Source organism: Andrographis paniculata, unplaced genomic scaffold (assembly GCF_009805555.1).
Source record: "Andrographis paniculata isolate CXL003 unplaced genomic scaffold, ASM980555v1 Contig32END, whole genome shotgun sequence".
Taxonomy (NCBI): Eukaryota; Viridiplantae; Streptophyta; class Magnoliopsida; order Lamiales; family Acanthaceae; genus Andrographis; species Andrographis paniculata.
In genome coordinates, this window is record NW_026137565.1 from 5,849,797 (window position 1) to 5,874,893 (window position 25,097).

The 25,097-nt window shown below is 31.8% G+C and overlaps 4 protein-coding genes across 4 annotated transcripts; all 4 read left to right on the forward strand.

Moving 5' to 3' along the window:
* Positions 1-1,942: 1,942 nt before the first annotated feature.
* Positions 1,943-3,839, forward strand: LOC127247205 (alkane hydroxylase MAH1-like). Its single transcript, XM_051268951.1, has 2 exons — positions 1,943-3,116; positions 3,186-3,839. Exons 1-2 carry the CDS (start codon positions 2,104-2,106, stop codon positions 3,670-3,672), a joined length of 1,500 nt encoding a protein of 499 aa, XP_051124908.1. The 5' UTR covers positions 1,943-2,103; the 3' UTR covers positions 3,673-3,839.
* Positions 3,840-7,146: 3,307 nt separating this feature from the next.
* On the forward strand, positions 7,147-8,867 carry LOC127247206 (alkane hydroxylase MAH1-like). Its single transcript, XM_051268952.1, has one exon. It carries the CDS (start codon positions 7,171-7,173, stop codon positions 8,668-8,670), a length of 1,500 nt encoding a protein of 499 aa, XP_051124909.1. The 5' UTR covers positions 7,147-7,170; the 3' UTR covers positions 8,671-8,867.
* Positions 8,868-12,289: 3,422 nt separating this feature from the next.
* Positions 12,290-13,979, forward strand: LOC127247396 (alkane hydroxylase MAH1-like). Its single transcript, XM_051269224.1, has 2 exons — positions 12,290-12,334; positions 12,606-13,979. The coding sequence occupies exons 1-2, from the start codon at positions 12,290-12,292 to the stop codon at positions 13,977-13,979; spliced, it is 1,419 nt and encodes a 472-aa protein (XP_051125181.1).
* A 5,188-nt stretch (positions 13,980-19,167) lies between these two features.
* LOC127247207 (alkane hydroxylase MAH1-like) lies at positions 19,168-20,991 on the forward strand. Its single transcript, XM_051268953.1, has one exon. The coding sequence runs from the start codon at positions 19,330-19,332 to the stop codon at positions 20,845-20,847; it is 1,518 nt and encodes a 505-aa protein (XP_051124910.1). The 5' UTR covers positions 19,168-19,329; the 3' UTR covers positions 20,848-20,991.
* Positions 20,992-25,097: the final 4,106 nt, after the last annotated feature.

Here is a 25,097-nt window from a genome sequence, read left to right on the forward strand (position 1 = left end):
TTTAATTTTGTCTTTTTATATAGAAACAAAAATAAAATAATAAAAAATTATTAAATTATAGTACATAAAAAACTTGGTATTATTTTGAAACTAATAAGTTGTATTTTGGAATCTCCAAGAAATCATCATCATCATATAATTGGTACATTGCAATTTAGAGGAGAACAATATTTCATTGGACCAATCTATTATTCATCATCTTATAAATTAATTGGCACTTACTGAAAAAGTATTGTCCACCCATTTATATGTACAATAAATAGGTGAATTTATTATATTACTTCATCCGTTTTAATATAATAGTTATGTTTACCTGTTCGTCCCAAAACAATTTTCATTTTCATAAATAACTATATAATTATAACATTACCCTTATTTTTTTATTATTGTTACACAATTGTCACTGTTTTTTATATTAATACACTCATAAGGGCAAAAAAGTCTTTACCTCGTGTCAAACACAACCCAAACTATAGTTCTGACGGAGGGAGTATTTAATACATCGTGTTAGTTAAATAGTATGTTTGACCGTTTCTATTTAGATGTATTCGTTTCAATATTTTGAAGAATATTTATTATTTATATAAAAACTAGAGGGGAGTCCGTGATATGCACAAGAGATAATTATAAACTTTATTGAATTGTTAAAATTAATTATTATTATATAACAATTAAATTATTTTTAATGTAAACATCATTTGAATAAATTAAATTATTTTAGACAATCAATTTTTAGGATTCTAATATTGAAAATGAATAGATTTTATCTATTAAATGTAAATATTTCAAAAAATGTTATCTATATATAATATTAGTCTCTATTCATATTTTTATAAGCAATTTTTAACATTATAATTTAATTGAAAATTATGTCGATAAGAAGTTTAAGATGTCTGAACAAAGTCAATTTTTATTAACTTGTTACTGTCATTTTAATATAATTAAATTATAAAATAATTTTTTTATTCGGGATAATTATGCCGTATTTTTTATCGGTTAAGTTATGCATAATTCATTTATAATAAAAAAACTATCCACCCGCAATTTTATTATCCTTATTTTTTAATTTTCAATTTCCGGGTAATATAACATAAAAATTCAGACGAAAGAAGTAAAAAATAATGTATAATCTACTTGCATATCTTATATTGAATAATATATTTATATCGGCTAATTTAAATGTTATTATAAAAAATTTGTTTAATCATCTTCTCAATATATTTATCTTTCTAATATTACATATATTTAAAAAAATAACAAAAATAACACATAAATAAAGATTAAAGTCATTTGATTTTTAATTTTTAATTTATGAGACCCACACTCATAAAAAAAAAAAAAAAAAAAATACAGCCTCTCTCTCTCGTGGATTAGAAGGATGAATGTCATTTGATTTTTAATTTTTAATTTTTAATGTGTAAGACCCACAGTTATAAAATTTTTTAAAAAAATAAAAAATCAATAGCCCAAACACTTGCCAATACACTTTCAAGCCTAAATATATATATATATATATATTAGATTTTTCCTTAAAATTTTCAAATTAAATATTTATAACTTATTTTTTTATTAAAATAAAAATTAATTTTACATTAAAAAAAATTACATCAATACTTATTCACATGACATTATATGACTATTTTAATTCAATATTTTTAGTAATCAATTTTAGCTCAAAATTTAAATCTCCAAACAAAAATTGTATTGCATAGATATATTTTTATGTGTAGTCACAAATTTAAATCGAGAAAATGCCAAAATAATTGCCAGGAGCTACCATTGTTACTAATCAATTATTACCATGTGGGGGACGTTTAATTAGAAAAGCATCATTAAATCCTCATATGTCAAAATCGAAATTGTAGGGACAAAGGATAAGTTTTGGCTCATTAAGAAAGCTTTCCTGAAAGCTATAGGTCGACGAAATCATCCATCAGATTTTGTGAGTTCGTACTAAAGTGGGTGCGAGACGTAATTAGCAGACGTCAATTTTCTGTTCGAATCATCTCTTCAGTGATTAATTTGCATTTAAACAGCAGTTACTTCCGACAGTGATTTTAGTTATAAAAACCGACAGAGAAATCGAAATCGAACACATAAAAAATGGCGATTCTCGACTGGATTGAGGTTTTCGTGATGATTCCGGCGATAGTTTTCCTTTTCCGGTGGGCGGACCGGAGGGGGAAGAAGAGGTCGGAGCCGACGACATGGCCTGCGATCGGGATGCTGCCGGCGGCCATCCAGAACTTCCGCCGGCAACACGATTACATCACTGAGGTTCTTACCGATTCCGGGGGGACATTCGAATTCAAAGGCCCCCCGTTTTGCAACGTCGACATGGTCTTCACCTGCGATCCGGCCAACATCCACCATATCTTCAGCAAGAACTTCTCTAACTACCCTAAAGGCCCCGAATTCAGGAAGATTTTCGACATCCTCGGCGACGGAATCTTCAACGCCGATTTTGAGCTGTGGGAAGTTCACCGGAGAACGACGCAGTTCCTTCTGACCGGCGCCGGATTCCACAGGGCCCTGGAAAAGACTGTCTGGGGGAAAGTGGAGACAGGCCTGCTTCCAGTTCTTGACAATTTCTACAACAATGGCGCTGACGTGGATTTGCAAGAAATCTTCCAGAGGTTCGCTTTTGACAACGTTTGCAAGATCGTGTTGGATTACGATCCTCGCAGTTTGTGTGTTCAATGGCCTTTTATTCCCTGCGAGAAGGCGTTCAGCGTCGCCCTGGAGCCGCTGTTTTACAGACATATAATTCCTGAACCTGTCTGGAAGTTGCAGAAATGGCTGAAGATCGGCAGGGAGAAGAAGCTAATGGAATCTTCTTACAATTTCGATCAATTCATCTATTCCCAAATAGACAAAAAAAAGGATTCCAAGTTCCTGACAGCATTCGAAAAAACCTACGAAAGCGTGGGGTCTTCCCGGTGCCTGAGAGACTTCCTGAAGGACACTTCGCTGAATCTAATGTTCGCCGGGAGGGACACGACGAGCACGTGCCTCACGTGGCTGTTCTATCTCATTGCCCAGAATCCCAATTCGCAGACGAAGATTCTAGAAGAAATCAAATCCCAATTGCAAATCCACGGCGGCGAACAATTTAGGTTTAATTGATCTGGACTATGCTATAACTTATAATCAATTATTTTTATTTTATTTTATTTTATTTGAAGGTTCTTCGGCGCGGAGGAGTCAGGGAAGCTGTTGTATCTACACGGGGCATTATGCGAGTCACTGCGGCTGTTCCCGCCGGTGGCGCTGGAGCACAAAGCGCCGGTCCGACCGGACGTGCTGCCGAGCGGCCACCGGGTGAGCCGGGACGCGAAGATTATAGTTTCGTTTTATTCGGTGGGGAGAATGGCGAGTGTGTGGGGAGAAGACTGCCTGGAATTCAAGCCGGAGCGGTGGATATCGACCGCCGGCGGCGGGGGGATCAAGCACGCGCCGTCGTATAAGTTTCCGGCGTTTAACGCCGGGGCGAGGACGTGCCTGGGGAAGGAGATGGCGTTCATACAGATGAAAATGGTGGCTGCCTGGCTGGTCTATCGTTACAGGATTGAATTGGTGGGTGGGCATCGGGTGTTTCCGCGGGACTCCATAATTTTGCAGGCTGTGAATGGATTGAGGGTCAGATTGTTCAGAAGGGGAGATGATGACTGAATCATGACGCCATTTTTACCGTACAGTCTTTAAACAGTTCAATAAAATATTTGCAAATAGAATGTTACCTTCTTTTGAAATCTAATTTTAAACTTTTTTACTATATACTTTTCTGTGATACATCCAAACACCTATTTAATAAAAGTGTGGAGAAATCTGCAGATGGATATATGTATAATTGGAACTGACAAATTTCTGTCTCTATACTGTTTCTTTTTGTTATCTTGGATTTTATATCATTGAATCTGAGTAATTTATGATTTGGATGATGAGTGAAAAATTATCTAATTTAATGATGTTTCCTTAGGCTGGTTATTCCATACAATTATTTTTATTACAATAATCATGATAAAAGTTGAAATTACTAACCCCTTTTGAATGAAATTTTATTATTACAAAGTATATTTTTATTATTTTTTAACTGTGTTATCGTTGGAAAATATATATATAATTTTATAAAATATCATATCGTATATTATTTTAATATATTTATAAAAAAAATATACCTTTAAAATTTCAATATAACAAAATCGAGCGCCTGAAATTTCTTTTTTTTTTATTTATTTATTTTTATTTTTTGAGAAGGGAAAACACGTAGAAAAGGACAATCCGGTCGGCGGTAGCCTACACACAAAATCCAAAGTACACCGAGTGTGTTTGTTTGGGGGTTTGGATTTTGGATTGAGATTTGAATAATAAAAATTTTGAATTTGAATAGTTGTATGATGTGATATAAACAGGTGTTGATACGAAGTTTTGAATGTAAAATTGATTTTTAGTATAATATAAAAAAAAAAAATAGGTGTTTAATTTAATGTTTCTGAGAAAAAAATTTAGATAAATAGTAGAATTTTAACAAAATCCTACAAACAAACAAACCCCAAAAAAAATCACTATAGTAATCGAATATTTATTTTGATTAAACATCCTAATCTAATAATCATTACATGTAGCATGTAGAGTTGCCAGATTTTTGTGAGAATCCGAACGCAGATCCACTTTTACATCAAAATTTTCTACGCATAAATCGAACAATTAAATCCCATATCTTTCAAGATTTGTTTAGGGTATAAGTACAGTGGCGTGGGAATGCTCAACAAAACATAACACAACAATTTAAATTAACCAATTCCCCATTCAGCTCAACCTTATGGCTATGGTTATGGCTGTGGTTGTATTAGTCCTTCTCCCTATACTGTTTCTATATTATTATTACAAAATGCGAACTGGATCGATACTTACCGATTGGCCGGTCGTCGGGATGCTGCCGGGGGGCTACTGAAGAACCGTGCCGTAGTCTTCGACTTTGTGACCAAGGTCATTAAGCAGCAAGGCGGCACGTTTTATTTTAAAGGGCCTGTTTTTGGAAACATGGATATGATGATCACCTCGGATCCTGCTAATATCAACTATATATTGTGCAAGAACTTTCCCAACTTCGGAAAAGGCCCCGACTTCAACCAGATATTCGAGGCCCTCGGAGATGGGATATTCGCTGCGGATTCAGAGTCATGGGAAGTGCAGAAGAAAATTGCTAAGGCTCTGATGAACAACGCGGGTACCAACCGTTTGTCGCTGCAACTATTTGGAAAAAGCTTGAGACAGGGCTAATGCCAATTCTGGAGAATGTTTCGGAAAATGGAATTGTGGTCGATTTACAAGAGCTGTTCCGGCGCTTCACTTTCGATTGTTCTTGTGTTACAGTTATAGGCCATGATCCAGTCTCATTGTGCAAAGAGATGCCTCATTTGCCTTACGAGAAAGCCTTCGAAATTGCCGAGGAAAGCATCTTGTACAGACATATGCTCCCGGCAGCTCTGTGGAAGACACAGAAGTGGCTACGAATTGGCAGAGAGAAGAATCTGATCCAAGCCATGGATGCTTTTCTTCAATTTTTATAGTATTGGATATCAGAGAGACATCGACAAATTAAGGTAGAGGATACATCGATGGACATGCTCGCACGTTTCATCAAAGTGCTGGAGAACGATAAGGCTGTTGTTGATCCAGCGAATATTGTGTCTGAAAAAGTTTTGGAGGATTCAATGCTGAATTTTGTCTTTGCTAGAAAGGACACAATCAGTGTCACGCTCACTTGGTTCTTCTGGCTGCTCGCGACCAATCCTGACGTGGAAGAAAATATCCGAAACGAGATCAAAGCAAATTCAGGGGAGCATTGAACAAATTGATTTACCTGCACGACGCAGTGTGCGAAACATTGCGCCTATTTCCATCGATACCAATTCAGCACAAAGCTCCATTGAAGGATGATATTCTTCTGAGCCGGCATCCGATCAAGGCGAACACTAGAACACTGATGTTCTTCTACTCGATGGGGAGAATGGAATCGATTTGAGGCGAAGATTGCCTCGAGTTCAAGCCGGAGCGATGGATTTCTGAGGACGGACGTATCAAGATTGAACCTCCTTACAAGTTCACGGCGTTTAATGCCGGGCCGCGGACATGTCTGGGGAAGGATGCCACTTTCTTACAAGTGAAAATCGTGGCAGTGGCGATGATCAGCCGGTTCAAGTTTGAGGTAGCAGAAGACAATCCAGCACAGCCGAGTGAGTCTGTCCTCCTCCACATGAAACATGGCCTCAAGGTTAAGGTTTCAAAGAATGTGTAATTGATCATGCAAGTACAACAATCGTTGGGTATTGATTGTGGTAGATATATGATATTTGTAATCGACAACGGCTACATCCAATGAATTATTACTTAGCGGCTTCACTCGTTGCTTATACTTATTATACATATGTTTAGTTTTGAATTATGATGATGAGTTTGATGAGATTTTCATTGCTACCATTACTCACTTGCTACAAAGACTTGGATACTCAATCTACATTGTTAGCGCGACTTATCCGTCGGGCCTAATAATATGAATTATTATTATATTATTATTATTGTGTCACATAAGAAATAGTCTGGTAGTATGAATTATTATTATTATTATTTAATTTATCCATAATATAATTTCGATTGAAGTATATATTTCATTTGAAAAAATAAATAAATAAGAGATACAAATATATATATATATATATATACACATACATATATTTTGATAACGAACCCGCAACCGCTGGTCGACAAATGCGAAGTTGAGACTATCCCCTCCTCCCTCCTCCCTCCTGCTACCTACTCTTTTATTGGCGCCTTAAAAACCTGCCTTATTTAGGTAATTTCAATTTCCATCTAGGGTTGGGCATCAGGACAAATAAATACTAGTAATAATGGACACATGGCATTCTTTGTCCCAATTCTATTTTCAGAATTTTATTGATGCATAAAACTTTACTTAGATTGTATCCTAGTTCCTGAATTATTCAACACAGGGCCAAGGACTTGTCTTGCAGCAGATTCATAATTAGCACAATAAATTTATTAATAGGATACATTAGAATATGAGTTGCAGTATGTATATATAGATATAGTGAGCAGACATGCACAAAACATAATCAACTAATTTCCCTTTCAGCTCAACCTGTGGCTATGGCTATGGCTGTGGCTCTATTAGTAATTCTCCCATTATTGTTTCTATATAACACCAGAAAGCGACTGGGCTGCATACTTTCCGATTTTCCGGTTGCCAGGATGCTGCCGGGGCTACTGTGGAATGGTGCTGTAATCCACGACTTCTTGACGGAGATCATAAAGAAGCACGGCGGCACATTTTATTTTAAAGGGCCTGTCTACGGCAACATGGACATGATGCTCACCTCTGATCCTGCTAATGTCAACTATATATTGTGCAAGAACTTCCCAAACTTTGGCAAAGGTTCCGAGTTCAACCAGATATTCGAGCCCCTCGGAGATGGGATATTCGCTGCGGATTCAGAGTTATGGGAAGTTCAGAAGAAAATTGCTAAGGCTCTGATGAACCACGCCGGGTACCAACCGTTTGTCGCTGCAACTATTTGGAGGAAGCTAGAGACAGGGCTAATGCCGATTCTGGAGAAGGTTTCGGAAAATGGAATTGAGGTCGATCTACAAGAGCTGTTCCAGCGCTTCACGTTCGATTGTTCTTGCACTACAGTTATAGGCCACGATCCAGTCTCATTGTGCGATGAGATGCCTCATTTGCCTTACGAAAAAGCCTTTGAAATTGTCGAGGAAACTGTCTTGTACAGACATCTGCTCCCAGCAGCTGTGTGGAAGATGCAAAAGTGGCTGCAATTTGGGAGAGAGAAGAAGCTTACACAAGCCATGGATGCTCTTCACCAATTTTTATCGTATTGGATATCAGATAGACGACGACAAATTAAGGCACACAACACATCTATGGACGTGCTCACACGCTGCATCAAAGTGCTGGAGAACGACAAGGCTGTTGTCGATCCAGAGAATATCATTTCCGAAAAAGTTTTGAAGGATTTGATGCTGAATTTGATCTTCGCAGGAAAGGACACAATCAGCGTCACGCTCACTTGGCTCTTCTGGCTACTCGCGACCAATCCTGCCGTCGAAGACAAGATCCGAAACGAAATCGCAGCAAATTCAGGGGAGCCTGGAAATTGGACATTCGCCGGAGCTGATGCAATGAACAAATTGATTTACCTGCACGGCGCAGTGTGCGAAACATTGCGCCTATTCCCACCGGTACCAATTCAGCACAAAGTTCCATTAAAGGACGATGTTCTTCCGAGCGGGCATCCGATCAAGGCGAGCACTAGGACACTGATGTTCTTCTACTCGATGGGGAGAATGGAATCGATTTGGGGAGAAGATTGCCTCGAGTTCAAGCCGGAGCGATGGATTTCTGAGGACGGGCGAATCAAAATTGAACCTTCTTACAAGTTCACGGCGTTTAATGCCGGGCCACGGACCTGTCTGGGGAAGGACGTCAGTTTCTTACAAGTGAAAATCGCGGCGGCGGCGGCGATCAGCCGGTTCAAGTTTGAGGTAGCGGAAGGTCATCCGATACAGGCGAGTGAGTCTGTCATACTCCACATGAAACATGGACTCAAGGTTAAGGTTTTGAAGTACGTGTAATTGATCTTATACAACTAACTTTGGCGCCAATATTTTTAATTTGTAGTTGCAAGGAATAAGCTGAGCTATCTATTGATGTCTTTTTCGTATGAACATATTGCAGAATTAGAAAACAAAGAAATTATGTTGTTCAGCAAGGGATGATTCGGTGGTATGGGATCAACTTGTAATAGTAAGGTTATGATTAAATAAATAAGGTTTCACTAATTTTTATTTTTTTTTATAACATAGGAATTTACAATTGCTATTTGGCGCTATAAGTAAATTTCGATCGAACCTAACCGTTAGTAAATTAGACTAGACAAGACAAATCAGAGGAAAGGAATCATGGATTAGGATGGAATTATTTTTTTGCATGCATTATAGCTTCACATTTTTCTTTTGGTGGGAGCCGAGATTATCCCATCCTGCTAGCTACTCTTTTATTGGTGCCTTAAAAACCTGCCCTATTTAGGTACTAGGGTTGGGCACAAGGGCTGTCCAACTAATTCTTATAATAATAATAATAATAATAATGATGAGAGTCCTGTAAAGTACGATCAAGGTGTTGAGGTTGGACGTGTGACCGTGAAGTTATGGGTTTAAATTCTCAGTCATTTACCACACATGGTTTCCACGTCATAAAAAAAAAATTACTTTCTGAAAAGGATTATTTTGAAAAAATTTTGAATGCAAATATTTAACTTTACTTATTTATTTTTTTTATATTATAATCCAAAAATATATTCATATTTTATTTTAGAATGACATATATAAATATTACATTTTATATTAATTAATAAATATTAAAAATAAAATAAATTTAAATAAATAAATAAATACTATCAAGAAAAAGATTATATAAAAATTTTCAATTCATATATTAAATTTATCATTTTTAACATATATATATTGTTGTCAATTTTTAAATAAATTTAAATTTACCTGCAAAAATTAAATATATAAAATAAGTTTTTTTTTTTTAGTTATTAAGTATTTGACATATATTATATATATATAAATATTGGGTGTTTCCACTCAACATTTTTCTAGCGATATAATTTCTAATAAAGATCATAATAATATATACATATATATATAATCTACTTAAAAAAAAAAAAAAAAAAATTACATACATCCAAAACATACAAAGTAAATACACCCTAGCTACTCATGAAACTTAATCAACCATATAGTTAGAAATACCCAAATTTTTCTAGAGGTGTGTTCATCTTGTATTTTTGGATAAAATATATTTTTTATATTAAGTATGAAGAAAGGTGTTAGTAATATAATTAAAAAAAATAATAATAATATTTTATATTAAATTGTTAAAGTATATATATATTATATATTGTATTTTTTTTTGATAATATTTATAAATAATCGTAACAAATAGATTGAATGAATAAATCTGCTAGTACTCCACATTTGGTGGGTTTGAGCTGTCTGATTTAATCCAAACCAATTGAAAGATCTAAGCCACCTGCGACTGTTTTAAATAACTAAAGTCATATTTATATGTACTCTTAGAAATATTAATGTGTGATGGAGTGTGTTTTTTTTTTTTTTTAATTAATGTGTGATGGGGTGTGTTTTTTTTGTTTTTGTTTTTTTTTTTTTGTTTTTTTTTTTTTTTTTTGACAAATTTGGAAAAAACTTGGTTTGAATTTGATATAAAAATAATATTTGATGGAATATTTTGTAAGAAAAAAATATATATATCTTTTTTTTAAACACAGAGTAAAAATAGTAAAATTTGAAGAAACTTTGCAAAAGAAAGAATATGAAATAATATTAAATAACTTGGATGTTACTCTCTTTCTCCCACACATAAGTATCAATTTTTTCTATTTCGGTTTGTCTCACATAATATTTATTTTTTTAAAAAAATAATTATATTTTAATCATATTTTAAATTTTATAATTTATATATTGTTTTTAATCATAATTAAATTATTTCATTATCTTAATTTTAATTTATATTATATAATAATTATTTTTATTAATATATTTTCGTAATTATTTATTAATTATACATATCTTAACTTCTTGTGCCTATAGTAGCAAACACTTTGTGGAATGTAAAAAATATTTATAAATACGAGAAGTTATATAAAACATAACTTGAATATAATATGCAAAAATTGAAGTTTATAGTTGAATTAAAATTATTTTATAATCGACTGCATTTACGAAGTAATATGTTGGATATAAACTAGCTAAGAAAATCCCACATTTCTCTCAGGTGAGATGGGATAGGTTCAGAGAAATATCAATGTGTGATGAAGAGCTTACTTTAATTTATACTAATAAAAAGAAAATTAACCAAAATAATGATGATAATAATAAATCTATGTGTTAGAGAAACAATGAACCATGTTTATGTTATGGGATTACTATTCCATATTTGATTACTTTCCTAACAAACACTACACAATTCCTACACTTTGGTGTTTAGGTATGGATGTTATGCACCTAAACTATAAATATTTATTTTATTTTTTTTTATAACGTGGGAATTCGCAGCAGCTATTGGGTGTGATTTGGGTAAATCTCCGATCGGATCTAATAGCATGTAAACTAGATTTGACATGATAAGTTACACTAGACGAACATTTATAACAGACAAGATTTATTTTATTTTTTATGTTTTAATAACGTGGAATCCTCAACAGTTATTCATCAGATGCGTTAAATCTCGGCCATACCTGATAGTCTGCAAACTAAGCCAGTCTAATACCTACAATAAATCACAAAATACAATACAAGTAAAATCTTAATAATTCAGAGTAATAAATGAATATTTATTCCAAGTAAATATCCTAGTTTGACCACTATTTTACTGTTTCATATAGCAGCATGAGTTAATTTAGTTGCAAGTCCTTGTTCAATCCGAACAAATATCCACTTCTATATGTCGAATATATACACACATGTTAAATTTATGTAATAGCATGTCATATAATGCATGCTTAATATTTACTAAGATACATATATATTGAATTTCTCAAGAAAATAAAGATTGTTTGATGGTTATGATCCAATTTTACAATTCATAAATTTATTTCATAAAAAAATTAAATTAAATATTTGTTTTTTTTTTTTTTATTATTTACGGTCAGGTGGTGTGGAGGTTGGATTTTTTTACAGTAAGTGCATGGGTTCAAACCCCAGACGCTTCAGATCACTTGTCTGTCAGACCTAGTTTTCAGAGTATTAGGTTCGGTTGAGGTTTACCCAGTGCGCCACTTTCTGGTAGCCGAATTTCCTAGTCGTAAAAAAATATATATATATTTTTTATTATATATTGATGTGATATTTTTTGTGAAAAAATAGTATATTTTTATTAAAAATAATTATGATAATTTGTGTTTATTTGAATTTGAAAGAGTATAAAGAACAAACCCTAATGCCCACCCTTATATATACACCACAATGCACGTAAACTAATTAAACTCATTAGCAGATTCCACAGACAGTTGATCTCAGCCCTTGGCATTAAGCTTTTGTGCAGCTCATCAGCATCGATCACTTCATACCCTCAATTAGTTATGTCTGCAATTGCAACTGTGGCTCTGTCTGTCTTCGTCTTCCTCTCATTACTGTTTCTAACTCTATGCTACACCAGAAAGCGAAGATGATCCATACTTACCGACTGGCCGGTTTTCGGCATGCTGCCGGTGTTAGAAAATAAACGTATAATCAAATATGTTAGCGGAAGCGGAATTTAAACAAATCTTCAGCCATTGCTAAAAATTAAAGTTATTTTCGATATTTTTTCTTCAAGCAAACAATAGATTCTATACGAGAGTATTTATAATAAAAAAAGAGAAACCGTCCATCACGATTTTTCTGCCACTTCTCACGTATATTTTGAATGTGATACACTTAATGGAAGAAATTCAAAAATAATCAAAATTCAAATATGATTAATTAATTAATTAAACTAACAGCCGGGGCTACTGAAGAACCATGCCCGAGTCTTCGACTTCGCAACTGAGATCTTGAAGCAGCATCGCGGCACATTCTTCATCAAAGGGCCTGTCTTTGGAAACATGGATATGATGATCACCTGTGATCCTGCAAATATCAACTACATATTGTGCAAGACCTTTCCCAATTTCGGAAAAGGCCCCGGTTTCAAGGACATATTTGCTCCCCTGGGAGATGGAATATTCATTGCAGAATCGGAGTTATGGGAAAACCAGAGGCGACTCTCCAAGTCTGCCATAAACCACGCCGGTTTCCAAGAGTTTGTCGCCGCGGCTACGTGGAAGAAGCTCGAGACAGGACTAATTCGGATTCTGGAGCATTTTTCGGATAATAGAATGGCAGTGGATTTACAGGACCTGTTCAAGCGATTTACCTTTGATTGTTTCTGCATTACACTTTTAGGACACGATCCTGCTTCGATGTCGAAAGATTTGCCTCATTTACTCTATGAAAAAGCCTTTTCGATTGCAGAGGAAGCCGGGTTGTACAGGCATTTGCTGCCGGGAGTTGTTTTGAAGACTCAAAAATGGCTTCAAATTGGCAGAGAGGGGAAGCTGAGCCAGGCTATGGAAGCCATTGATGAATACTTATCTTTCTGCATATCACTCAAGCACGACGGACACATGAATTCAAACGATCCTGACTTACTAACAAGTTGCTTGAAAGCGCTAGCCGAGAAGGAAGCTAATGTAATTTCCAAGAAAGTGTTGAAGGATTTGATGCTGAATTTGATCTTTGCAGGAAAGGACACGATCAGCGCCACGCTTAGCTGGCTCTTCTGGCTGCTCGCGACCAATCCAGCCGAGGAAGAAAAGATTCGAAACGAGGTTGTAGCAAATTCAGGGGAGCCTGGAAAGTGGACATTTAACACCATGGATGGTCTGAACAAATTGATTTATCTGCACGGCGCAGTGTGCGAAGCGCTGCGCCTGTTTCCGGCGGTGGCAGTTCAGCACAAGTCTCCATTGAAGCACGATGTACTTCCGAGCGGGCATCCCATCAAGGCGAACACTAGGACATTCCTAATCTTTTACTCGATGGGGAGAATGGAATCGATTTGGGGTGAGGATTGCCTGGAGTTCAAGCCAGGGCGATGGATTTCCGAGGAAGGACGGATTAAGGTGGAGCCGGCGTACAAGTTCACGGCCTTTAATGCCGGGCCAAGGACGTGTTTGGGGAAGGATGTCAGTTTCTTACAAATGAAAACTGTGGCTGCGGCCATGATCAGCCGGTTCAAGATTGAGGTGGCGGAAGGGCATCCGGTGCAGCCGAGTGAGTCGATCATTCTCCACATGCGACGTGGCCTCAATGTTAAGGTTTCGAAGTATGCCTAATTCATAATCATCGTAAAAGTAAGTTACCGTTGGAATGGCAACCGCTACTTCAATCCGTTACCAGTGTTCATGTTCGACATATATATAATTTGTCGATCAAATAAATTGAACTTTATATAACCACAAATTAGTATGTTGTTGTCTAAAGAGATAGCTGGAGTTACATGCAGGTTTCTAGTTTATTTTATTGATCCAAATTTTATATATGTTTTCAATATAAAACGACAAGAAGGTCATAGGGAAGAAAAACATGAAAAAGCATGTCCACTCCAAATGAGGGATATTAGTCTTACATTCTTGGTAAGAAATTCCCAAATTTAAACAAGAAACAAACAGACCACCTTGTCAAAATCGTCTCTATCTGTTTTTAGAGTGTTGGGATAGAAATGGTAAGAGGTTGAAGGACGCAAAGGTGCAAGATAAAATATTCACATAAAATTTAGAGCATAATAAAAAGATAATGTAATAAAAGTAGTAAAAATTATAGTAAAGAAGTATTAAATATAATGTAATAAATAAATGTTAAAATTATGATTTTATCAAAATTGATAATGTACTAAATTTAATATTACACACGGGCTAAAATAGTGAAATTTATATTTTATTAAAGTATATAATCTTTTTAGATATTCAAATTTTGTTTTATATTATTGTAATAAATGTATATTGCATAACTCGATTACAATTAAACAATATTTTATTACTCAATAGTAAAATTATAGTTCTAACAACACCTCTCAACAATCAAATCCACCCTTAGGCTTTAGTTATATCTCTTGTCTATCACTTTTCAAAGCTCAAATGGTCAATGATAAATTATTGTAGAGTGAGAGTAGATTAGCATATGCACTCAAAGGTTTGGTTTTTTCCTTTTTACATTTCTTGGAAAAGAAGAGGAGCTCAAGGCACACAACATCAAACCAACTTTCAAGGGGAAATTGAAATGATTTGATCACCTATTATCATTGTAGAGATTGTTCTAAGCTAAGCCCGAGAGTTCTTATTGCCGTTGAAGCGTGAAAATAAACGAAAAATACACAAAGGTTGTTGATCTATATCAAACCTTTTACATATGAGAACTCCAAGCCAAATCACCATAAACCTATTACCGAGTTAAATATGAACAAATACACCAACAAATACCAAATTACGATTATTATCTCTTACAAATTTTTTTACAACACATTGCAAAATGTTAAATAAAACATACCTCTATTATTTGTTTTGGCATACGGACATAACTCATTCACCTGCAGCCGTTGTGATCAAATTTCAATTATAGCAATTGTCCAACCTAGGTTGCAAACAGATAGATAACACACAGACATGAACTACTTTTTCTCATCTGTTCATATATGAAATATAGACAAAAAAGTTGGACGGAAAAGTCAAAGTAGTGTCAAACATGTAGACAAGCAACCTATTCCATATCAGTACAAAAAAATTTACTTGGTTTGATTTTTTGAGTCAACTAGATAGCTGCAAAATCAGTCTTGGCAACCTTGTGATCAAATTTGAGAGACAAAATTAAGAGAGAGAAATTATAGACTCTGCTCTCTTTCCATCTTCATATTTTGAATTTGTGTATAACATTTAATCTCGTTTGCGGATGTAGTTATCAGAGGTCTAACAAGAGAATATGACACTTTGTGTCTATTGTCAGTATGCGCTTGTAACAATCAGAACATGTGAAAGTATTCCAAAGTTAGCCATTGTAGAAGAAATATGTTGAAAGAGTTTGGTGTTGTTCTTATTCTGCAATCAAAATTGATTATAGTTGAATTACTCTTGGATTAAGATCCATATAGATTGATTTATAACTGAACTAATGAACAAACACTTGTTTCATTTATTTATTTAAAGTTTTGTATTTATTTCGTTGAAAGTATATTATTAATACTATAAGTTAACCACATTGTTGACTCATTTTTTTTATGTCCAAAGGAGATTTAATCGAGCCTCATTTTCCAACACATAAGAAACCATCTATTAATAATAGTTGAAAATAAGTGAGCTTTCCGGATGGTTTTCATATCCGGTTGAATTTCTATTTTCACCGATTCAGGTCAACTTGTAAACAAAGCTCGAGGATATGTTAAGCATACGAAGAAATGAAAGATTCATTTAAAAGAACACATAATAATTTCTTTTACTAGAAACATTTTCTCAATTTATCCACTTACACCTTCAACATAATAATATTTTTTCTTTTTTCATTTAAAGTCGTCTATAAAGTATTTATCTATTTTTTCAGTTAGTATAATCGGACTACACATACAAGCCAGTCTCAAATTTATACTTGTTACATCAACATAATTACATTAATTTATATATCAATGGCAAAATAGTCTTTACATAGAAAATCATACAACCAACTATTATTAAAATACAATATTGATTAGACTTCACTTAAGAAAATAATATATATATATTTCAAACAGATTGAAGTATTATTATATAATCTCTTAATTTTTCTTCTAAAATAGTACCATATCTAATATCCATCTTCTAAAAATAAATAACTAGAAAGCATTCTTTTCTACAAGTAATCCACAAAAAATAAAAATAAAAATAAAAATTATCTTATTATTGTTGTCATCTCCCCTATATTATAACTCTGCAATCTGAAATTTGAATTATTTTAAATCAGTATTTTTGTAATTTATAAATATTAAGTATTTTTTGTTTATCTTCATCCAAAAATACGATTATCGTAATTTTCTTGATAAATTGTCTCGGTAACTAAGAAAATCCACCAAAATTATAGATATCAGTCCTCTTTATATTAGGAGTATTTGAACAATATTAATAATTAGTCATAAAAAATAAAGTTTAAATACATTCATCAAACGTGTACACAATAATTTATTTATTGCCGCGGGGGGACACGATTAAGTCCAAGTTAAGTGTACCCAATTTGTATGCATGTTACTGAATTTCATGTCTGTCCATAAAGGCCGTTCTTAACTTTTATGAACCCTTGGGTGTGTTTGGGACAGGGAATTGGCATCGGATAAATGGAAACAGACCTATATTCAGAGAAATAGAGAGAAATGATGTTTCCGTATATATTTTTTTATTTTTTTATTTTTTTTTACTATTTAATTTTTATAATTATTTATATTATATTATTTCATTTTTACAAAATTATTTTTAATTTATCATTCAAGTATTTAATTTTTTACAAAAATTTATATTAAAATAGGATCTTACAAAACTTTGTATATAATTTATAATTTTTTATTTTAAAAAAAGTCACCATAAATATTTTTTCATGATTCTCACTCGCTAAGACTCTCTTTTGTTAGATTAATCATTTATTCTTGTTTGATCCATTCAATTTTTTTTTTTTAATTTCTCAACTGAATTCTCTATTCTCCCAAACAAGAGAATTAATTCTCATTCTCTCCTCAATTCTTTTTCTCTCTCATTCCATTCCCTATCATCATTTCTCTACAATTCCATTCTATGTACCAAACGCCCTTAGGGTCTCCTTAGGTTCTGTTTGGTTCAAATGAATATAGGAGAGGGGAAGGGAGGGAAGGGAATGAAGGCGAGTGGAGGGAAGAAAATATTAAATTGTAATAAAGTGTTTTGGTTCATATGGAATGAAAGGGAAGGGAGATGAGGCAAAATAGAATGAAGAGAATGAAAAATATAATAATTTTACTGTTTTATATTTATATTGTATAAATAAATAAAAATAAAAGTATATAATAAAATTTTATTAATTTATTAATAAAACATCAATTTTGATATAAGAATAACGTAGTTTGTTTTAAAATAAGTATATATATATTTATATCATATAAATAAAACATAAATAAAATAAAATTATATGTAAAAAAATTGATCATATAATAACAAAATAATCATTTTAATATAAATTTTATTGTTAAATAAATATAATAGATATAAATTTATTTTACTAATTAAAACCTACTCTTATGGTTTAATTAAACAATTAAATTAAAATTAATTTAACTTAATTTTATTCATATAAAATTTTATTTTATAATTTAATTATATTATAAAATTTAAAAATATTATAACTAATTATTAATTAAAATACGTATAATATAATTTATGTATAACTAAATACAAAAATATATAATATTAAAGATATAATAATAATTTTATAAAATAAAAACATAAACATCTTCTCTGCCCTCCAAATTATTGGGGAGGAAAAACAAAATAAGTTCATTTTATATTTCATCCCTTCCTTTCTCCTCTTTTTTTAAAAAATAAAATTGAACCAAATGAGTAATTATAAATTTTTTTATTTTCTTCCCTCTCTGCTCCTCCAAATTCAACAAATCAAACAGACCCTTAGAGCCCAATGAAAGTAAAGCGTACGCTGTGTATGTCTCAATCCATACAAATTCAATTTGGTGTGTTAGATTGATTTTGAATTATTATTACTATACTAAACATAGAAATAAATAAATATATATATATATTTTTTATTGTGAGGATTGAGGTGTGTGACCATAAAATTATAGGTTTAAATCTCTACCGTTGGACTTAGTTTGCATAGTATTCTTAAAAACGGTTATTTATATCATCTAACAAAATCAAATAAAATAATTTTTTTTAAAAAAAAAGTAAAGAAATTCCATTTTAAAAAAGAAATAGTTATATGAAAATTAGTAATTATATAAAAAAATAAATAAAAGATGTTTTCATCCCATATTGTTTTAGCTACAGATTTATGATGAATATTATTTTAGAGTATAAAATATATATATATATATGTATACTAATAATTATTTATAATATATAATATATTATTCAAAATCAAATGCTCAATATAAAATATTATTTTTAAATTTATCGATACAATTGCTCGACTGAACAGAAGTGACAAATTTTTCAAAAATACAAAACAATACAAAAAAAAAGTTATGTTAATATAAATTATTCTTTTGGTGAATTTTAATAATTTCTCTTAAAATTTTATAAATAGTTTTAAAAAATATTTAATATTACTAAAAATATGGAGTATTTAATTTTACATTTTATTCAAAATTTTACTCCATGATTTAAAAATGTTACTATTCCTATAATAATAATAATAATAAATTTGAATGTTTAGATAAGTACCTAAAAGGTTCAGATTGGATTTAGATAAATTCGAAATATCGGTGGCAGACCTGAACTATGAAAATAAAAAATACACAAACATGCCCACCCTTATATACTTACACACAATGCCGTAAACTAATTAAACTTATAATTCAGATACCACAATCTCAGGCCTTGCCATTAATTAAGCTGTTGTATCATATGTGCGGCTCATAGTCATCACCATCGACCATTTCATAGTTCATACCCTCAATTAGTAATTATGTACGCAATTGCTACTGTGGCTCTGCCTCTCTTCATCTTTCTCATCTCATTACTGTTTCTAACTCTATGCTACACCAGAAAGCGAAGCAGATCCCTACTTACCGACTGGCCGGTTTTCGGCATGCTGCCGGGGCTACTGAACAACCGAGCCCGAGTCTTCGACTTCGTGACTGAGATCTTGAAGCAGCATCGAGGCACATTCTTCGTCAAAGGGCCTGTCTTTGGAAACATGGATACCATGATCACCTGTGATCCTGCAAATATCAACTACATATTGTGCAAGAACTTTCCCAATTTCGGAAAAGGCCCCGGTTTCAAGGACATATTTGCTCCCCTGGGAGATGGAATATTCATTGCAGAATCGGAGTTATGGGAAAACCAGAGGAGACTCTCCAAGTCTGCGATAAACCACGCCAGTTTCTACGAGTTTGTTGCCGCGGCTACCTGGAGGAAGCTCGAGACAGGACTGATTCCGATTCTGGAGCATTTTTCGGATAAGAGAATGGCAGTGGATTTACAGGACCTGTTCAAGCGATTCACCTTTGATTGTTTCTGCATTACAATTTTAGGACACGATCCTGCTTCCCTGTCGATAGATTTGCCTCATTTACTCCACGAGAAAGCCTTCTCGATTGCAGAGGAAGCCGGGTTGTACAGGCATTTGCTGCCGGGAGTTGTTTGGAAGACTCAAAAATGGCTTCAAATTGGTAGAGAGGGGAAGCTGAGCCGGGCTATGGAAGCCATTGATGAATACATATCTTACTGCATATCACTCAAGCATGACGGACAAATAAATCCGGTCGAACCTGACATACTAACAAGTTGCTCAAAAGCGCTAGCCGAGAAGGGAGCTGATGATCCAGCAGCTAATATAATTTCCAAGAAAGTGTTGAAGGATTTGATGCTGAATTTGATCTTTGCAGGAAAGGACACGATCAGCGCCACGCTTACTTGGCTCTTCTGGCTGCTCGCGACCAATCCAGCCGAGGAAGAAAAGATTCGAAACGAGGTTGCAGCAAATTCAGGGGAGCCTGGAAAGTGGACATTCAACACCACAGAAGGTATGAACAAATTGATTTATCTGCACGGCGCGGTGTGCGAAGCGCTGCGCCTATTTCCGCCTGTGGCAGCTCAGCACAAATCTCCATTGAAGGATGATGTCCTCCCAAGCGGGCATCTGATCAAGGCGAACACTAGAACATTCCTAATCTTCTACTCAATGGGGAGAATGGAATCAATTTGGGGCGAGGATTGCCTGGAGTTCAAGCCAGGGCGATGGATTTCCAAGGAAGGACGGATTAAGGTGGAGCCGGCGTACAAGTTCACGGCGTTTAATGCCGGGCCGAAGACATGTTTGGGGAAGGATGTCAGTTTCTTACAAATGAAAATGGCGGCAGCTGCGATGATCAGCCGGTTTAAGATTGAGGTGGCGGAAGGGCATCTGGTGCAGCCGAGTGAGTCGATCATTCTCCACATGCGACATGGTCTCAATGTTAAGGTTTCCAAGTATGCCTAATTCATGATCATCGTAAAAGTAAAAGTAAGTAGCCATTGGAATGGCAGCAGCTACTTCAATCCGTTACCAGTGTTCGTGTTCGACATGTACATATTTTGTCGATCAAATAAATTGAAGTTTATATATATAACCACAAGTTACTATGTTGTCATTTATTTTATTGATCCAAACTTTATATTTGTTTCCAATATAAAACGACAAGAAGCTCATAAGAAGAAAAACATGAAAAGCATGTCCACTCCAAATGAGGGATGTTAGTCTTACATTCTTGGTAAGAAATTCCCAAATTTGAACAAGAAACAAAAAGACCACCCTGTCGAATTCGTCTCTATCTGTTTTTAGAGTGACGGGATAGAAATGATAACAGGTCGAAGGACGTAAAGGTGCAAGATATTCATTCACAGAAATATAATAATAGAGATAATATAATAAAAAATAGTGAAAATTGTACTAAATAACTATTAGAGAAAGTGTAATAAGTAAATGCTAAAAATTTAATTTTGTCAAAATTAGTAAAAGATTAAATTTAATATTACATATAAACTAAAAAGAAGAGTAAAAATAAATTTATCTTATGAAAAGAGTATATTGTATTAAAGTAGTATAATTTTTAAAATATTCAAAATTTATTTTAATACATATATATTAAATAATTCGATTTACAATTAAACAATATTTCATTACCTATCAAATCCACCTTTAAATTTTAATTATATCTTTTATCTATCACTTTTCACAGCTCATATGGTCATATGATAAAATATTATACAGTGAAAATGAAAGTAAATTGGCATACACACTAAAAGGTCTATTTTTATTTATTTTTTTGGTAAATTATATAATACCCTCGTGTGTTTTATTAAAAATGCACAAAAATTTTATGTAGTTAATATAAAGTTTGTACGAAATACCATTTTGTCCAAAACTGTGTTTGGTTCTAAAACAAAAGACCTAAATTACACAATTTTATATAAATAAAAAACGTAAAATATCTTACTAAATTTTTTGAATAAAATAAATAAATGAATAATTGATTAATCATTTATTTTTAATAATAATTTGTCTCCAAAAAGTTATAAAATGAAGGATTAATCAATTTTTATATATTTATTTTATCCAAAAAAAAATATTTAAGATATTTTACATTTTTTATTATTATAAATTTACGTAATTTAGGTCATTATTTAGAATCAAGCATCAGTTTTGGACAAATAGAATGTTTTGTGCAAATTTTATATTAACATAAGGAATTTCACGCAATAAATAAAACATAGGGTATTTTATCAATTTTTAATAAAACACAAATGGATGTTATATAATTTACCTTTTTTTTTCATTTTTTGGAAAAAAAAAAAAAAGAAGCCTTGTTAAGAGCGAAAACAAACAAAAAGATACATAAAATTTGTTGATTTGATCCGCCATCAAACCCACATACAAGAACTCCAAGCCAAGATATGAATTCACCATAAACCTATTACCAAGTAAAATATGAACAAATATATCAACAAATACCAAGTTACAATTATTCTCTCTTACAATTTTCTTTACAATATATTGCACAATGTTAAATAAACCGAGTCCATATAAATGAATTTGACTAGTACGAGTCTTGTTTTATATTCTAACAGAATGTCGTATTTTTGTAGTATATGTCAAAATAGAAAAGAATATTTTTTTTTTCGTTTTTCATTTGGGGCCGTCTAAATATAAAGTATTTATTTATTTATTTTAATTAGTATATGCTTGTTGTTGTCTCCCTTTATCATTGCTCTGCGATCTAAAATCCGGAGCATTTAAAATTAATATGTTTGTAATTTATAAATAAGTATTTTTTTCTTTTATATTTCATCTAAAAATATGCAATTTTTGTAATTTTTTCCATCAAAACAGATTGTAGTATGTACATGTGTGCCTTTGCCTAAAAAGTTATTGACAAATTGTCTACAATATATAGTTTGTTTAGTATGACTTATATTACTGGATCTAATCTACAGACTATTAGTTTAGGGTCGAATATTTATCCAAAGTACACTAAATAAGTAGCAATTGCGGATTCACACATCATAAAAAAAATAATAATAATAATAAATAAATAAATTCAAGCTTAAATACATACGTAGAAAACATTGATCATAAGTGTACATAATAATTTATTTATTGCCGCGGGTGGACACAAGTAGTCGAAAAAGGTGTACGCGGTTTGTATGCATGTTGCCGAATTTCATGTGTGTCCATAAAGGCCGTTTTTAACTTTTTATGGACACTTAAGCCGAATGAAAGTAAAGCCTACGCTGTGTATGTCTCAATCCATACAAATTCAATTCGGTGTCTGTGTCTGTGTGTTAGATCGATTTTGAATTATTATTAATATACTAAACATAGAAATAAATAATATATGTTCTGTAGTATGACTCAAAACTTCTACAAAAGCAAACATGAGATTCCAACAAAACTCTCATTTTATTGAATGCCATGGGCCCCTTATTAAAATCTACTTAGGGTGTGTTTGTTTGGGGTTTTGGATTTTGAATTGAAATTTGAATAGTAAAAATTTTGAATTTGAATAGTTGTATGATATGATATAAATAGGTGTTGATGTGATGTTTTGCATGTAAAATTGATTTTTAGTATAATATAAAAAATAAAAAATAGATGTTTGATTTGATTTTTTTGGGGGAAAAAAATTGGATGAATAATGTAAATCCAATCCAATCCCCAAAACAAACACACCCTTAAATTACATACAAAAATAGATTAAATTCGAGAGTTTTTTTTAATTTGATTTTTCAATTCTTTGTAAAGATATAACTCATTCATATGAAAATTAGTGATTATATATAATGTTTTTGTCCCATCAATTTTTAGTTGATACAATTTCCAGGGAATATTATTATAAAATAATATATATACACATAATTATTCGCAATATATTATATAGATTTTGTTTATTCAAGAATTAATAATTTAATACAAAATATTAATTTTAAATTTATCGACGCAATTGCTCGTATCAAACAAAAAGAAAAAGAAACGCATTATCCAAAAATACAAAACAATTCCTCCATCAACTAAAATTGATATATCTTGCTATCTTGACGACATTGACATGCATCTTTCTATGGAAAAGTATTAGAATAATTAATTTAAAAATAATAAATATTTATTTTTTGAAAAATAAAAATATTTTTAAAAAAATTCATAAATGAACACAGCCCATATTTTTAAAATAAATAAATATATATATATGTAAGTTTATTGAGTGTGCATTTAGATTGGTTTAAAAAATAAGTAAAAATTAATTTAAACTGTCAAAAATACCAAATAAGTTATGTTAATATAAATAATCTTTTAGTGAACTTTTATAATTTATTTTAAAATTTTAAAATATTTAATACTACTAAAAATATATATTTAATTATGATATATAAATTATATATAAAAATACAGTTTACCTTCAAATTAATTATACTTTTCAAATTATTAAAAAATTATAAATTATATCAGAAAATATTAAATTATCTAATATAATTAAAAATCTATAAATTTAAATTTGTATATCAATTATATTTTAAATTTTAATTTGAGTATAACATTTAAACTAAAAATCAAAATACAATTATATTATTAAATTTCAATTTAAGTATATTATATAGAATAATTATATTTATATTATGATGTTTATTTGCATATATATTAATATTAGTGATAAAATAATAATTTAAAATACTTTTATTTTTTTTTAAATCTACCTCTAATATGCTTATGAAAAAACATTTTTTATTTTAATTTTTTTTATTTATTTCTGGACAAAAATCATTATAAATAAGTATAAAGTATATATTCTTCAAAGTAGAAATCTAAATTCCTTTCAAAAGTCAATACAAATGGAAATTCGAGTCCTGTAATAAGCATGGTAACGATTTGTGTATTAAACGACATATAAATACTCCATCCCGTCTCATTGTGGTGTTTATTTTTTGCACGTAAATTTTTAAATGATAATATTACATTGAGTTGGAGTAAAAAAGACAAAAATATCTCGTTAGTATTGTCTAATATAATATACTGGCATTTGTATAATAAATTGTAAGTTAAAAGAGTATTTATTATATTAGATAGACAGTACAATTATTAAATTAGAAAATAATAATTTTATTTTGAGACGAACAAAAATAAAAAATGACAAACTTCTAATAAGACAAAGCCAATATCTCATATCACCGAACAATTTTAATTTTCAAGACAAACTG